The sequence below is a fragment of the Alnus glutinosa genome, chromosome 3 (assembly GCF_958979055.1).
Source record: "Alnus glutinosa chromosome 3, dhAlnGlut1.1, whole genome shotgun sequence".
Taxonomy (NCBI): domain Eukaryota; kingdom Viridiplantae; phylum Streptophyta; class Magnoliopsida; order Fagales; family Betulaceae; genus Alnus; species Alnus glutinosa.
The window spans coordinates 15252768-15267008 of record NC_084888.1 but is presented as its reverse complement, the minus strand read 5'-3'; the positions used below and the strand labels follow the sequence as shown (position 1 = coordinate 15267008).

Genomic DNA, 14241 nt, shown 5'->3' with positions numbered 1-14241 from the left:
TGTCATAGTCTCATGCTCAGACTTTTTTTCCTTTTTTCTTCTTCAGTAGAACTAGTCTTCTAGGCAGGCCCTTTTTGTTTACATTTAACTGCCGATGTCTTCTGAATGACCCTGTTTTTTTTTTTTTTTTTCTAATGATTTCAGGTGCCTTTGTTGTGAGGATATGGTACATCAAACAAAGGTCAGCATATGATTTATCTCACTGTTGACCATTGCGTATAATCGTATATCTTCATAATGAGAACTGCTATATACCATATTCTTATTCTATAATTATCACACAATGCTAACATGACAGTTTCAACTAATCATTTTTTTATTTTTTTTATTTTATAATAAGGACTAATCCAGGGTTGGTTAAAATTATCACATCAATATTATGTGATACTTGTGAGATAAAAATGTGGTTTCTAACATTACTCCTTCCTAATTAACAAAAATCAACTGCTTAAGTTATGGTAATCCGGAGAAAATACAATGAGTTGAGTTTATGTGACATTACCCCCATTGCCTCGTAAGATTCTGTTTCTTTCAACAAATATACAAGGATGTCTGAGAATGCCACTTTATTCTTCATAGAGAAGTACGAGATTGTTTAATGTGCCTTGTTTGGAAACTGATTTGTTTTTGTTTTTAGAACAAAAATCAAAAATCAATGTTATGGATGTTTTCATTGCTTGGAATTTGTAGCGAGTGAATTTTATATAAAAATAAGATAAAACTTTGAATTTGTTTAGATATCTGATTATTTTTCAAACAAGGCTACATATCTAGCAATGCTACAATGCCTAGTTGGAGATAAGGATCCTCTCAATTTCAAATGAAATTGAGTATCAATTTCATGGTCAAGATTTAAAATTGGTGCATCTAAGGATATATATAAAGTCAATATTAGTATGTGTACATGCACCAACTTTAAATCATGACTATTTTTAAATCATGACTATGAAGAAATAGATTTCACATCTGGATCCAAATAATGTGAAATTATGTACACCTTTAATGCACTAACTTTAAATCTTGATCATGAAATGAACTCCATCCAATTCCCTTAGTTGGGTGATTGTGATTGGTCTCTCCCTTCACCATAGCCATGGAGTTCCTATATTTGTCTTTTCAAGTCTCTAAAGCAGGGCCTGAACATATGACATGAGGGAAATGGTCATTAGATGTTCTTTCTTTTATCTGGTCAAATTCTCATTTCTTGCTGAATTATTATTTGTTTCCCCTCAATGCAAGTGGTTAAATTGACTGCTTTCTCGCCTGTCTCAGGGATTGTCGCTTGGTGAATATTCTGAGAGCTTTGTGCACTGGGTTCTTCATGGGGAGGCACTCTTCCTTAAAATGACTAAAGATTAACCATAAAATGCTTTTCTTGAATCATTTAATTTTAATCTATCCAAACTCCGAAGGATTTGATCCTTTTTCTTTTTTTTTTTTCTTGTTAGGTAATATCAATAGCTCATTCTTTGTACATCTGACATCTCTCAACTGCGCTGCCTTCGCAGTGTTTTTAAATCGGCATTGTGAAAAGTATAGTCTTTCTTTATATGTTCACTCCATTTTTATGCACCAAGTTCAATTTTGAGATGATCATGGACAGCATTTCATTTAGATGGCAGTTGACAAAATACGCAAATCACTTCCGATAATAACTAATAGGATCAAAATTAAGTGAACGGCGCAAACAATATGAAATTCGATGCATATAAATTGAAGTCAAAAATCTCTGGAACCTCCATATCTAAAACTAAGCTGTTGCAATTAAAAAGTTCATTCCCAACAGAAAATTGACCATCCTTTAAAAAACTAACTCAAAAATATGGATGCAACAGCTTTGACGTAAAATGTTTCAAACTTTCATTCACTCCCAGCCAGTGGCGGGAGGAACAGCACCTTCAATAACAGCACTCGTTGGCGGTGCCGGAGCCATATCCCAATCTGCTGTTGAAGCAACTGCAGTCAAACAAAAAGGCATTAGAGATTTGTAAAACATGTCTGCGAATATAACAAATGCCATACTAGATGCATGATTTTATCCATAAACAATTATATGTTAATAAGCACATGTTCCAAATGGTTCGATTATTACCCAAGAATAATGTGAAGGCAGCATTTTCATTAAACAATTGAAGAATTGCATCCAAAGAACAATGAACAGCACAAGGAGTAAATTATTTAATGCTGATACACAGGTTACTAAAAGAGGGCATCTATCATATGATTCAAGTGTTACGAGGGAAACTACCAAATATGATTAGATGTACCACCTAAATGAGATCGATTTACATGATCTTGAATTTCAATACACAAAAGCAAAAAAACATGTAACTCAGTTCTACCTGGTTCTGGGGCGGCTGCCCAGGTGGTGGTAGGAACTGCTGAAATAGGTGCCTGAACATCAACATTCCACTGGGCATCACCTTGAACAGGCCATTGATCAGACGCAAGGGCCTGAGCAGAAAAGTCCGTATTTCCATAATCTGGGATAGCATTCGTTTCGTCTTCATCTTGTTGCTTAGCCTCCTCAGGTTCCCGATAGAAAAACAAATCCACCTGCAGATACAAATGACAAAGCCGATTTTACATTAGCAGTTTTGTTTTCAGAGAATCCACCAAAACAAAGACTTGTAGTTTCTTCCTCACCATCACATCCCATTTATGCCCAGCACGGATAGTGCCACGCATCTGCAGAACCATCCTTGCCAAAAGCCAGAAGAGACATCCTATGCTATGCTTTCCCTTGTTGTTGGCAGGGATACCAATATCAACATACCGCATTGGCGAATCAGTGTCACAGAAAGCAATTGTTGGGATATTTCCAAGAGCAGCCTCCTTAATAGGCTGCAAGCAGCTTTTGATTTTGAGAAACAAATGGAAACACAAGAGCAACACGAGCAGCACAAGAAAAAATAATGCATATAGATCATAAGAATAAACATAACCCTTCAATAACATCCAAAACTTGGAACTCTATAAAAGTACTCATTACATTAGGAAGCATCTAAAACATGTAACAACTGTCAATAGAACTTAAACCAGCCACCACATGAAATTGTGAAAGGTGGTAATCACCTGGTGATCTGTCCTTGGATCGGTAAGGATGAGAAGACGGGGCTCACTAAATGAGGTCTGCAGCTGGTTGGTGAAGGTACCTGGAGTGTGCCTTCCAGCAATAGCATGGGCACCTGTGTACTGAGCGAACTTCAGGACTGCTCTCTGACCGTATGGCCTGGCAGATTGGACAATGATGTCCTGAGGGTTCTCAATGGCAACAATAACCCGGGCTGCCAGCTGAAGCTTTTCCCAAGTCTTTCCCAGGTTGATTATGTATATACCTAAGCCAAAGCACAGTAGATAAATTATTAAAAAAATATATGGGTAAATTTCCTACCATAAAATATAATAGCAATTTGTATATGCAAATCAAACAACCCTAACCCATGAAAAAGGCATGCATAAGCAGCTCCTAATAGCATTTAATTTACAGCCGATTTACCTCCAAAGTACTCTTCGCTGTCAGAACTAAATTTGAACACATCATTCAAAATTTGCAATCACATCAACAAAAAAAAAAAAATACTGTAGAAGTAAAAAATACCAGAGACTACATATAATCAAGCTTTAAAACCTATGAATATGCAATAAGAGATCAATTGACATGGGAAACCCCTAACTAATCACTCTCTGATGGCTTTAAAGAAGATACTATAAAATAAGCATGACATAAGCGTTCAGCAAATTCAAGTGGATTTCCTTTTTGCAGTAATTAATATAAAAAAAATCTCCAAAACATAAGTTGTTTCCGAACACAGAAGACTTACGAAAACAAACAAACTACCATTGACAAACTTGCCCTTTTACATGTTTTGACCAAACTACAAACCAGAATTTTAGAATTCTACGAGGATCATAAGCAGATAAAGCCCCAAGAAAAGAATTAACATAAACACAAAGCACATTCAACGATATAGAAAATGAAACACAATGCACAATTAAGCCCATTATTCTCAATAGCCCAGATAAGTACGAATATAACATGAATCAGATTTAACTAAGAACAAACTAAACAATTCTGCAAATCAGATCTCGCAATAACACCGAACAAAGTAATGCATTTCTCGTTTGGTTACCCAGAAAGAGAAAACCACACAGTCGCCAACCCCACGTAACTTTTTGCTCTCAATGCAAAAAATTAATAATACCCATTATTCGAAACAGCAGAAGAACCATTAACCAGAATCGAAATCCATCCTGTCTTTCTTTCCTACTCAAATTTCTCACTGTCCAAACAGACTAAAACACACGCAAGAAAAAACTAAAGTGGGAGATCTGAGAAAGTGAATCGAGAAATACCATCGTTACGTCTTTTGAAGACGTAACGCTCCATCTGGAAGTCGCAGTTCTTGGTGCCGAGGTGGACCTCGGCAGCCAACATCATCTGGATGTCGGCCTCCTTCTGCGAGAGCTGGCGAGGTGGGGCGGCGGTGTTGTTAGCCATGCTTGAGGAAAAGAAGTTGGAGAAGCACTGAGAAAACCCTAGCTTCAAATGCGCGAGAGCTCCGCTGGGTTTTGTAATGGGAGAGAGGCTAGTGTTGAATTTATACGATGCACACGAAAACCTAGCTTGCTCACAATGACTTAAATGCCCCCATTTAGCGGTTGCAATTTACGTTTTAACCTTCGTCATGAAATCACTCATTCTAATCCGTATATATATATATATAATTTTTTTTTTTTTTTAATTAGGGTCCGTTTGGGTTTGCGATTTTAAAATGTGCGATTTGAAAAAATGATTTTTAAAAACGCAGTTAAGCGTTTAACAAAATCGCAGTTTAGTCTTTAAAATCGCGAATTTACCTTTAAAATTCTACGTTTTCAAAAAAAACACCATCTTATCTGCGATTTGAAAAAGTAGATTTTTTTGCGTTTTCAAATCGCAATTTTTAAAAACGCAATTCCCAAACGATCTATATTCTGCGATTTGGTTTAAAATCGCAATCCCAAATGCACCCTTAATCCTACGTGATTAAAGCTTCATTTGGTTTACTGAATAATTATTTCATTGTCTCAAAGGGGTAGCTCAATCGGCTGGGGACCACGCCTCATAAAGCGGAGGTCACTAATTTGAATCACCTCTCCCCCTCTTGTGTAGACATGTCAAAAAAAAAAAATTTAAAAATTATTTCATTGGAAAAAATAATAGTTATTCCCAATAATAAAATAGAGTGGAATTGAATGATTATTCCTATAATCTTTAGTTTGATAACAACACGTACACTTTAATTAGAATCCAATCAAAATTACTAAAAAAAATCCCACGTTATTATTATTATTATTTTTTTTTTAAAAAAAAAAACTTAAATTATAAGAAAATAAAAACAAAAAAAGAAAATTTGAAAAATGGTGGGTGACCGGCCACCCACCAAAAGAGGCAGGGGTGGCGCGACCACCCCCGACTCCTGATGTGGTTGGTTGACCACCCATTGTGTAGGGGGTTGGGTTTCTTTTTTTTCTTTCTTTTTTTCTTTTTAAAAAAAATGAAAGAAAATAAAAAATAATAGTGGTTTTTTTTTTTTTTCCTGAAAATTGTAGTCCATTCCTATTGGAATAGCTATTCCTATAATTTTTTAGAGGAATTTGCATTCTTTTTCATAAAGAAATAGTTATTCCAATGTGAATAACTATTTCAAGGAATAAACCCTTATTAAACAAAAGAATAACTATTCATATCATTCCATTTCAAGGGTCTATTCCGCGAATCAAATTAGACATAAGTTTTTTTCTTAGAAATACACCAAAATTAGGGTAGAATCACATATAAGAAAATACAACCAAATTTGGAGGGGAAGATGGGATAATTAAGCTCGAAAGATTACTAAAAGAAATGTGTCAGTTTAAGTTGTGATTAATCGGAGTAATTCTAGGCGTTATACACATGCCCCCCTTTGTCCTTCTAATAATTATGTGGCTTTTAAAATTACCATTGGACTTTTTAATTGATTATTATTGAATTTTGATCAAATAGTGATTTTAAAAGCCACATCATTATTAGAGGGACATGGGATATGACGTCTAGAATTACTCGATTGATCACTATTAAATTTTAATCAAGTGATAATTTTAAAAGTCACTTCATTTTTGGAGGGACGTAAGAGAGATTTCTAGAATTACTCGTTATATATATATATATACATACATACATACATACATACATACATACATACATACATACATACATATATGTATGTATGTATACATACATATATGTATGTATGTATACATACATATGTATACATATATATATATATATATATATATGTAATAAATAACATTAATAAATAACTCAAATACAAAACACTCCTAAAAATTACAAAAACAATATTCAACTTTATATCACATCAAAACATTTTTTTAAATAAAAAATATCTTCTAAAACACATTAACAAATAGAGCTATTATACAATCTATGGTATCCATCTTTTTATATGAAATTCAAAAAGGATGTTAACCACTGTTGGTGCATTTTTCCAGCAAGAACAAACGATCATAACAGTCTTTGAACAGGTTGGACCGGGATGGGGCTTTCCTTGGTTCGAGAGTGATGTTCCTGCAAAATAGAGAGATCGTCAAAGGGTCCCCAGCCGGAATCGGAGACACTCTGATTCTTAAGTTAAGATACTTCTTTGTTCTTAAAAGAAACAAGAGTCTAGAGCCCCTATCCCACAAATCTTGGGATTTGTCTCCCTTATTTAGGGGATCTTGTACTTTGCCCATACATGAGAAGATTGAGCAAGACCCACGGTTTGACTTTATTCCTAACAGTTCCTCGATTCCCATGGCTGACTTGTCCAATTAGTCGGACATCGGGAATCTTTGGTGTACTTGTGATCGGAGCTGCCTATGTTTTTCTTGCTAAAAGGGGGGTGTCAATCGTTAGGTGCCTAGTAGTGATCTTGAATGTTACGGTACCCAACATGCTGTGTAGGTCTTACCCCCCCCCCCCCGCCGGAGTTTGTGGGTCAGTTTTTTTTGTCAATCCTAACAGGTGGGGACAAATTGCATCCGCGACTGGAATTGTCCCGTGATGCTTGAGGGGAGCTTCATACTTTCAGGTGTTTCTTGAAGGAGCTCAACATAGAGAAAATATATGCGAGTAGCTTTGTTGTTGGTTATCTCAAGCATGATTGGACCATAGTCCATGTAACGTCCAATGTATTAATTAATGGTTTAGAACACAAATTAGATTAATTAAGGGAGAAATTATGTAGAGTATGGAGAAAAACACTTAGAAAAGCATTTAGGTGAATTTTTGAGCTGTGTTCGGACGGACCCATTTGGTGTCCGAACGGGCTTGGCAAAAAGTTTGTGTCTGCTGCCTTATTTAGAAATCTGCTTTCAGCAGAGCACTCAGTCAACACAGCCCCGACACGGATAATTCCAGGGCATCCCTCACTTTATTTAAGGATCTCCAATAAGAAGTTGAAGGAAGGCTGAAAAACCCAATTCTATCTTCTGAGATCTTTTCTACCTCTCAAATATTGTGACCTATTTCTCTTAAAAATCCCTAGCTTATCATGTATTCATCAGTTATTTGATTTCAAATAGTCAAACTAAGTAATTTGTAAGTATTTGCTCATCAATAGATTATATATATGTTCATTTACGAGTATACTATTCTATTACATTTATCTGCATTATCATATGTTAAATTATAAATCTATTTACCATTGTCTCAATTGTCTTGAGTGAGTTGAAAAACCATCATGCTTGTGAAAATTTTGTGCATATTGTACACATTCTGATCACATTAAGTGCATCCATTAATGTGATTGTCACATGTGTTTTGAGTGTCTTTAAATAGGCATGTGCTTGATTTGAAAAGAGATAAATTCCTTTTAAAGATTTGATTGATTTGACTCCCTCTCTTTCATAAATCTCGGTCTCTCTCTCACAAAAAGATGTGTTTATGATTCAAAACGTTTTTGTTGATTGTTTGTTTGTTTGTTTCTTGCTTACATTTAGATTCTTTACCATGTTTTGCATCTCTATTTCATGTCATTTCAAACCTAGGTTTGTATTCACCTTGTTTTCATATCCTTAGACTTACAAATTCAATTTTGGGGACTTTATAATCGTCGTTTCTCTCTACCTTGAATTTGTGTTTGCATTGTCATTTCATTCTAGGACATGATAGTATGTATTAGGATTCCACATTGTCTTTTTCTTAGCCATTTGGCTTTGTGTGTCTCATTGTGGTTAATGTTTGAACTTTTTGATGTGCATTAATTCAAGTTTAATGCATGTTTCTTGTGTTCTCATTCATTGATCTTCTCATTTTCATGCATTGATTTCTAAGCTTGGTGAGTGAATTTGAGTTTGGGAGGTTGTCACACTTAGGGTATGTCTTGAACTAAGTTCTAGGTATGTGGTTAATTGTCCACACATATGCACTCTTATGGTTTGTGTATCACATTTGCTATGGTGATTAGATTGTATTTTTGATTGTGTTGTGTTGTGTTTTTGCATGCTTCTAGTTTTGTTAATACTTCATTAATGTCAATTGCATTCTCATTTATCCCTTTGATTATGTTCTTGAAATTTGGATGAACTTATGGTTATTCATTTTCGAATTTGTGATCCTTCTTCTCTTGACATGTTTGAATGCCTGGAATTGTGTTTTCACATGTTGTGTACCTTGTTAATCTATTTTTCATGTCAATTTGAGTTTTTGTTCTTCCATTGGTTTCATATATTTTGGTCAATGGAGATGCTCTCATACTCCCATTTTTTTTTTCCTCATGAGCATTTTTGAAGTTCAAACTTGAGGTTTGTTCTTTTGTGGTTGCTTCCACTTTGTGAGGATGATTTCCTCATCTATTTGAGTCTTATTTTCTCTACGACCAATATGTGTATTCATTTGGAGCATTGTTCAAGCATTTCTTACATTATATCTCCTTAGGAGATAGGTTGTGCGTTCGATCATTTGCATTTATTATCATGCATTATGCATTGACCTTTTCTACTTCCCTTTAGAATGTTCCTTCCCCATGATGCAAGAGAGACTGTTTGAGTTCCTCTATTGTCCTTTTTGACAAGACGGTAGAGAATGTGGACAACAATTTCTTATTTTGAAGTTTACATATTGTTTATTTTGTTTTGATGTTCTCATTATACATCTCTTGTATTCATTGACCTTTGTTTGATGAGATGTACCTTTTGAGGAGGCAAGTGATGCTGCTTAAGTTCGTCCCTTTGTCATTTGTTAAAAAAAAAAAGAAAAGAAAAGAAAAGAAAAAGAAGAAGAAGAAAAAGAAAAAGAAGGAGAATGTGGGTAGCAGTGTGTGACACCTATTAGGGAGAGGTTGCTATGTTAAGGAGGAGTTAACATAGAGCAATTTTGTTATTAGTGTATCTTATATATCTCATATATTCTATGACTTGCTTTATGTGATGTATTGATACAATTTGTTTTTAGGACACAATTGTATGATTTTTTCTTTATTTATTTATTTATTTATTTTTTGCTTCATTTATTATGAATGTTTCTACTTGTGTTGTAATGCCCCCAGTCTCAAAGATGCAAAAATCATAAGGTTTGTCAAAGCACTCAATTAAGATGCATGATTTCTAAAGTGAACAGAAATGGTTTAATTCAAAAACTTCAATACATGCGGAAACAATTATCAAAAATAAAACATTTAAGTCTGACAACATAGCTAAAAGCCCAAAGGGACATAAGTTTGTGCTAGTGCATTTGTGATAACAAAATCATGCAATGTTCCTATTGTTAGCCTAAATCCCCATTCCGGCCACCTAGTTCTCACTGCTCAAAACTTGAAAACAAAAACAAAGTAAGGGTGAGCGAAAAATGCTCAGTAAGGAAAACCTCAACCATAAAACGATTTAGTTAAATTCTTTTCTTTAAAACTGCACTTATAAAATTCTTAATTTCAAATCTCAGAAGATATAAAATATAAATCCAATGTTATTCATAAATCATATGGATATAGGCTTATAATTAATGTTGGGGAAAATATCGGCCTTCTCGGTAGTCAGGCCCATTGGGTCCACCCGACCAGGTCCAAGTATTAAAGAGAGAATAATCCACCCGAGCCCGTTAAGACCACTTGGGCCCAATCTGTTCAACTGGCCCAAATTGCCGACCCAAATACTAGTTGATATCCATGTCCGCGTATATCTCGGCAGTACCCGGAATCTAAGGTACACGACGCACGACATGAAACTTGATTGTGCTCCCGAGGTAAGCGGAACCCGAAATATCCGTACACCCGGGCCACGTCTCCTCCAACCGCCTCGTGCATTATTCTGCGCATTTACTCTTAGAACCATACACTCATTTAAGCATCGGAGCGGGGTTGTTGGAACCCCCCGACGCAGCCTTCTTTTTCAGGTGGACCAGGAGCATACAAGACAAATATCTGATCGACACGTCACCTATCGGAAATTGTTTTAACAGTTTGGCGCCGTCTGTGGGAATGACTTGTGTTGTTTCTCTATTACAAATCCGCTATGGTGAACACTAGATCAGAAGCGAACAGAGTGTCTCGGGATGATAGAAACGCCCGAAAGGAAGGAAACTCAAACGATCCCCAACTCACTCGCATGAACGAGAAAATCAAGCAAATGGCCAAAAGTATCGAGGATTTGGCTACTATGAATGCTATTCTCCAGGCTCGGGTTCCGGAAATCCACCGGGTAGTCACAGATCCAGAAGTCCAAGAGGTCCACAATAGTCATATCAGAGAGCGACAGGAGGACGAAAGACCCGGAGGCAGCCGAGTCGAGGAATCCGAAGAAAGAAACAACCAAGAAGAAGAAATTCCTGTGCACCTTCCCCCTCCTCAAACAGAGGCCGAAAAGGGCGGTGCAAGGCATGATCACCCGACTAGAACTAGGGTTGGCAATTTTTGACATGACCCTCGAACCTGACACGGGGAAATAGGGTTTGGGTTTTATATAATCGGGTTCGGGTCGAAATCGGGTCAACACGATTCTGACCCGATAATTTTTTATTTTTTTATTTTTTTTTTAAAAAAAAGGAGAAAAGAGCAAAATGCCAGAACCCGAACCAAAAGGTCCGAAACTACGCCCAATTGCCCATTCTTCTTTTGCGAATAGCGAACCCTAGCCGGCTAGCCCACTGCCCAGTAGCCCGCACTCCGCCAGCCCGCACACCGCCAGCCCGCACGCCAACCATCCGGCCTTTTCCAGTTTTCCCCCTCTCTGCGCCAAACTTTTCCCTACCCCCTCTCTTACGATCTTACCCACCACCATATTCCCGAATCCCGGCCACACCACCGATTACCGATGGGAAATCTATGTAAGGACAACGATTTCAACTGCAGTGGACGGATTCGACGGAATAACTTGTTCAATCTGTTCTCCTTCACCTTCCCATATGGCCATATTTCAGGTAGTGCTTCTTTGATATTGTGGATACTAGTGCTACTTAAGGCATGGCCCGCACCAGGTACCAGTATTGATCAATTATGAACCGAGTGGAAAATGAAGAAAGAAAAGAAATATCAAAGAAAGAAACCGACAATTGAAGACATGAAGGTAAAAACTAAAATTGAAGGTTGAAACATGTGAAATTGATGTCGGGTCGTGCCTGGTCGTGTCGAGTTAACGAGTTACACGATTATTAGTCGTGTTTATCGAGTCGTGTTCGGGTCACGTGTCACAACCCGATTAATAATCGGGTCGGGTTCGTGTCGAACCCGTTTATATAATCGGGTCAGTCGGGTTGACACGAACCCGACCCGAATGCACAAATTGCCAAGCCTAACTAGAACAGAGATGCAATGTTCTGACTGCAGCTATAGAACGAAATGACAAGGGAAAAGCCTCCCTAGTCGAGAATCTTCTACAAAAAACCACTTCTCCATTAACCAAGGATGTGGCCAACATTTGTCTCCCCGAGAAGTTTAAAATCCCGAAGATTCCGTTTTATACAGGCCTTGAAGATCCCGTAAAGCATCTGGACAATTTCCGCGCCCACATGCACCTTCATCGAATGCCTGAGATGGTAGCTTGTCGAGCCTTCCCTCTGACCCTCTTGTGTAATGCTCGTGATTGGTTCCGGAAGCTTCCTCCAAACTCCATCCGTCACTTCGATGACCTCGGGAGGATGTTCCTGACGCAGTTCATGGCCGGGAAGGTTAGAAGGAAGCCATCTGGATCCTTGATGTCATTACACCAGGGACTCGAGGAGTCTCTCAGAAACTTCTTCTTGAGATTCAATTAGGCGAGGCTCGAAGCTAAGATCGCAACCGACGACTTCATATATGGAGCCCTCTTCCAGGGAATACGGAAAGATAGAGCTCTTATTGCTGATATAGTCTGAAAGCCTCCACAGAATCTAGATGGCTTCATGAATAAAGCCGAGAAGTACATCAACCAAGAGGAAACGCTCCGAGCCCTACTAGGATTCGAGCAGAATCGCACTTCCACCTCGGAGAACAAAAAGAACAAAAAGGATGATCGGAAAGAATAGCGCAAGCGTGTTCCGGAAGAAGAGGAGGCTAGGCCAAAGCAAGATCAGGAGTCGTTAAGGGGTCGTAACTGGACACCCTTCAATGCTCCCATCATGGATGTTCTCCTGGAGATAAAGCGAGACCCCATGTATCGGAAGCCCAGGTCAGTGCTGGTGAACCCGAATTCACCCTATGCAGATCAGTATTGTGTTTTCCATGATACCACCGGGCATCGCACCGAAGCTTGTATTTCCTTGAGACTTCTGATAGAACGTTTTATAGAAAATGGAAAGCTCGTACGTTTCCTCTCAGATCAAAGAATTCAACAGGATCCGGGGCACGGCAACCGCCCCCAGGAAAACTACAATCAGTTCCATCAGAATCGGAACAATCCTCGGAATGACCGAGGAAGAGATCAGGAAAGGGGCAGGGAACCAGAACGCAGGCCGGACCCTCGGTTCGCATGAGAAAGAAGCAGGAGCTGAGCTAGACCAATACCACAAGAAAACCTTCTGGAGATACAAACGATTTCGGGGGGTTTTAGAGGAGGAGGAGAGTCTAACTCGGCACGGAAGGCATATGCAAGGCAGTTACAGGATTTTGAGGTATACTCAGTGCAGAAACCTCCAAAGTCCCAGAAACGAGACGCCCAGGTGATCGGGTTCTCGGATGATGATTATGAGGGGCTATCTCTTCCCCATACCGACGCTCTGGTACTAAGTTTGGTCATTGCCAACCATAAAATCCATCGCATCTTGATTGACACAGGAAGCTCGGCTGACATCCTATATAGGTCAGCCTTCGAGCAAATGAAGATAGATCGAGACAGAGTGATTTCGGCAAGAAATTCACTTGTGGGTTTCACAGGAGAACAAGTGCTCCCGCTTGGTTCCATCAAGCTCACAGTGACAGCAGGAACGTACCCGAGGCAGAGCACGATAATGGTTCGGTTCTTGATAATAGATCGACCATCGGCTTACAACTCCATCCTTGGAAGAACAGCTCTCAACGAGCTTAAGGCAGTAACATCGACCCCCCACCTAAGCATGAAATTCCCCACCGAAGAAGGAGTTGGTGTCGAAAAAGGAGACCAACGGATGGCTCAAGAATGCTACAACACAAGCTTGAAAAAGCTCCCAGAAGCTGCGAGACTCGGAGAGAGGAAAAAAGACGACGAAAAATAGCAATCACCATTGGGGGAGCCAGTAGAGGAGTTGGAAAGTTTCAAGCTCGGTGACTCGAAGAAGACGATCCGTGTAGGCTCGCAGCTTTCCCCAGAGATAAAAATGGCGTTGGTAGCATTCCTTAGACGAAACCAAGACGTTTTTGCGTGGAGCCATGAAGATATGACAGGAATATCCCCATCTGTGATTGTCCACAAACTAATGGTCGACCCGAGTCACTGACCGGTTAAACAGCGAAGAAGAAGTTTTGCTCCTGAGCGGAATCAGGCTGTAGCCGAGGAGGTATAGAAGCTCCTGAAGGCCGGGTTTATCCGGGAAGTAGATTACCCGGAGTGGTTGGCCAACGTGGTGTTAGTAAAAAAAACCACCGAAAAATGGAGAATGTGCGTCGATTTCACTGACGTCAACAAAGCATGTATCAAAGATAGCTTCCCTTTGCCTCGGATCGACTTGCTGGTAGACTCTACATCTAGGCATGAACTACTCATGTTCATGGATGCTTTCTCGGGGTATAATCAGATTCACATGGATGAGATCGACCAAGAAAAAACATCTTT

General features: G+C 38.6%; 3 protein-coding genes across 10 annotated transcripts in view; 2 read left to right on the top strand and 1 right to left on the bottom strand.

The window, feature by feature from the left end:
• Nucleotides 1-1555, top strand: part of LOC133862975 (phosphoinositide phosphatase SAC2-like) — a 33066-nt gene extending 31511 nt beyond the window's left edge. For 4 of the 8 annotated variants that reach the window (XM_062298917.1, XM_062298914.1, XM_062298916.1 and 1 more), the window contains exons 16-17: nt 145-181; nt 1273-1553. In XM_062298917.1, the coding sequence (XP_062154901.1) occupies nt 145-181; nt 1273-1359 (124 nt within the window). In that variant the 3' untranslated portion in view covers nt 1360-1553. Of the gene's footprint in view, nt 1-144; nt 182-1272 lie in introns of all 8 variants that reach the window. The other 4 variants (XM_062298919.1, XM_062298918.1, XM_062298920.1 and 1 more) reach the window with 4 other exon arrangements.
• A 120-nt stretch (nt 1556-1675) lies between these two features.
• On the bottom strand, nt 1676-4590 carry LOC133862978 (small ribosomal subunit protein uS2-like). The gene is made up of 5 exons (XM_062298922.1): nt 4357-4590; nt 3076-3338; nt 2647-2844; nt 2343-2556; nt 1676-1956 (listed from the first exon to the last, which is right to left on the bottom strand). Exons 1-5 carry the CDS (start codon nt 4499-4501, stop codon nt 1865-1867), a joined length of 912 nt encoding a protein of 303 aa, XP_062154906.1. The 5' UTR covers nt 4502-4590; the 3' UTR covers nt 1676-1864.
• An 8023-nt stretch (nt 4591-12613) lies between these two features.
• Nucleotides 12614-13684, top strand: LOC133863216 (uncharacterized). Its single transcript, XM_062299182.1, has 2 exons — nt 12614-12957; nt 13045-13684. The coding sequence occupies exons 1-2, from the start codon at nt 12614-12616 to the stop codon at nt 13682-13684; spliced, it is 984 nt and encodes a 327-aa protein (XP_062155166.1).
• The last annotated feature ends 557 nt before the right edge of the window (nt 13685-14241 follow it).

Bases quoted from the DNA above. Each gene is read 5' to 3' on its own strand.
- LOC133863216 (XM_062299182.1), top strand. From the start codon at position 12,614: ATGGATGTTCTCCTGGAGATAAAGCGAGACCCCATGTATCGGAAGCCC. The intron at 12,958-13,044 runs GTTCGCATGAGA...GGGGGGTTTTAG, and splicing joins GAACGCAGGCCGGACCCTCG to AGGAGGAGGAGAGTCTAACT.
- LOC133862978 (XM_062298922.1), bottom strand. From the start codon at position 4,501: ATGGCTAACAACACCGCCGCCCCACCTCGCCAGCTCTCGCAGAAGGAG. The intron at 3,339-4,356 runs GTATTTCTCGAT...GCTTTGGCTTAG, and splicing joins CTTCAAAAGACGTAACGATG to GTATATACATAATCAACCTG. The intron at 2,845-3,075 runs GTGATTACCACC...AGCTGCTTGCAG, and splicing joins ATCCAAGGACAGATCACCAG to CCTATTAAGGAGGCTGCTCT.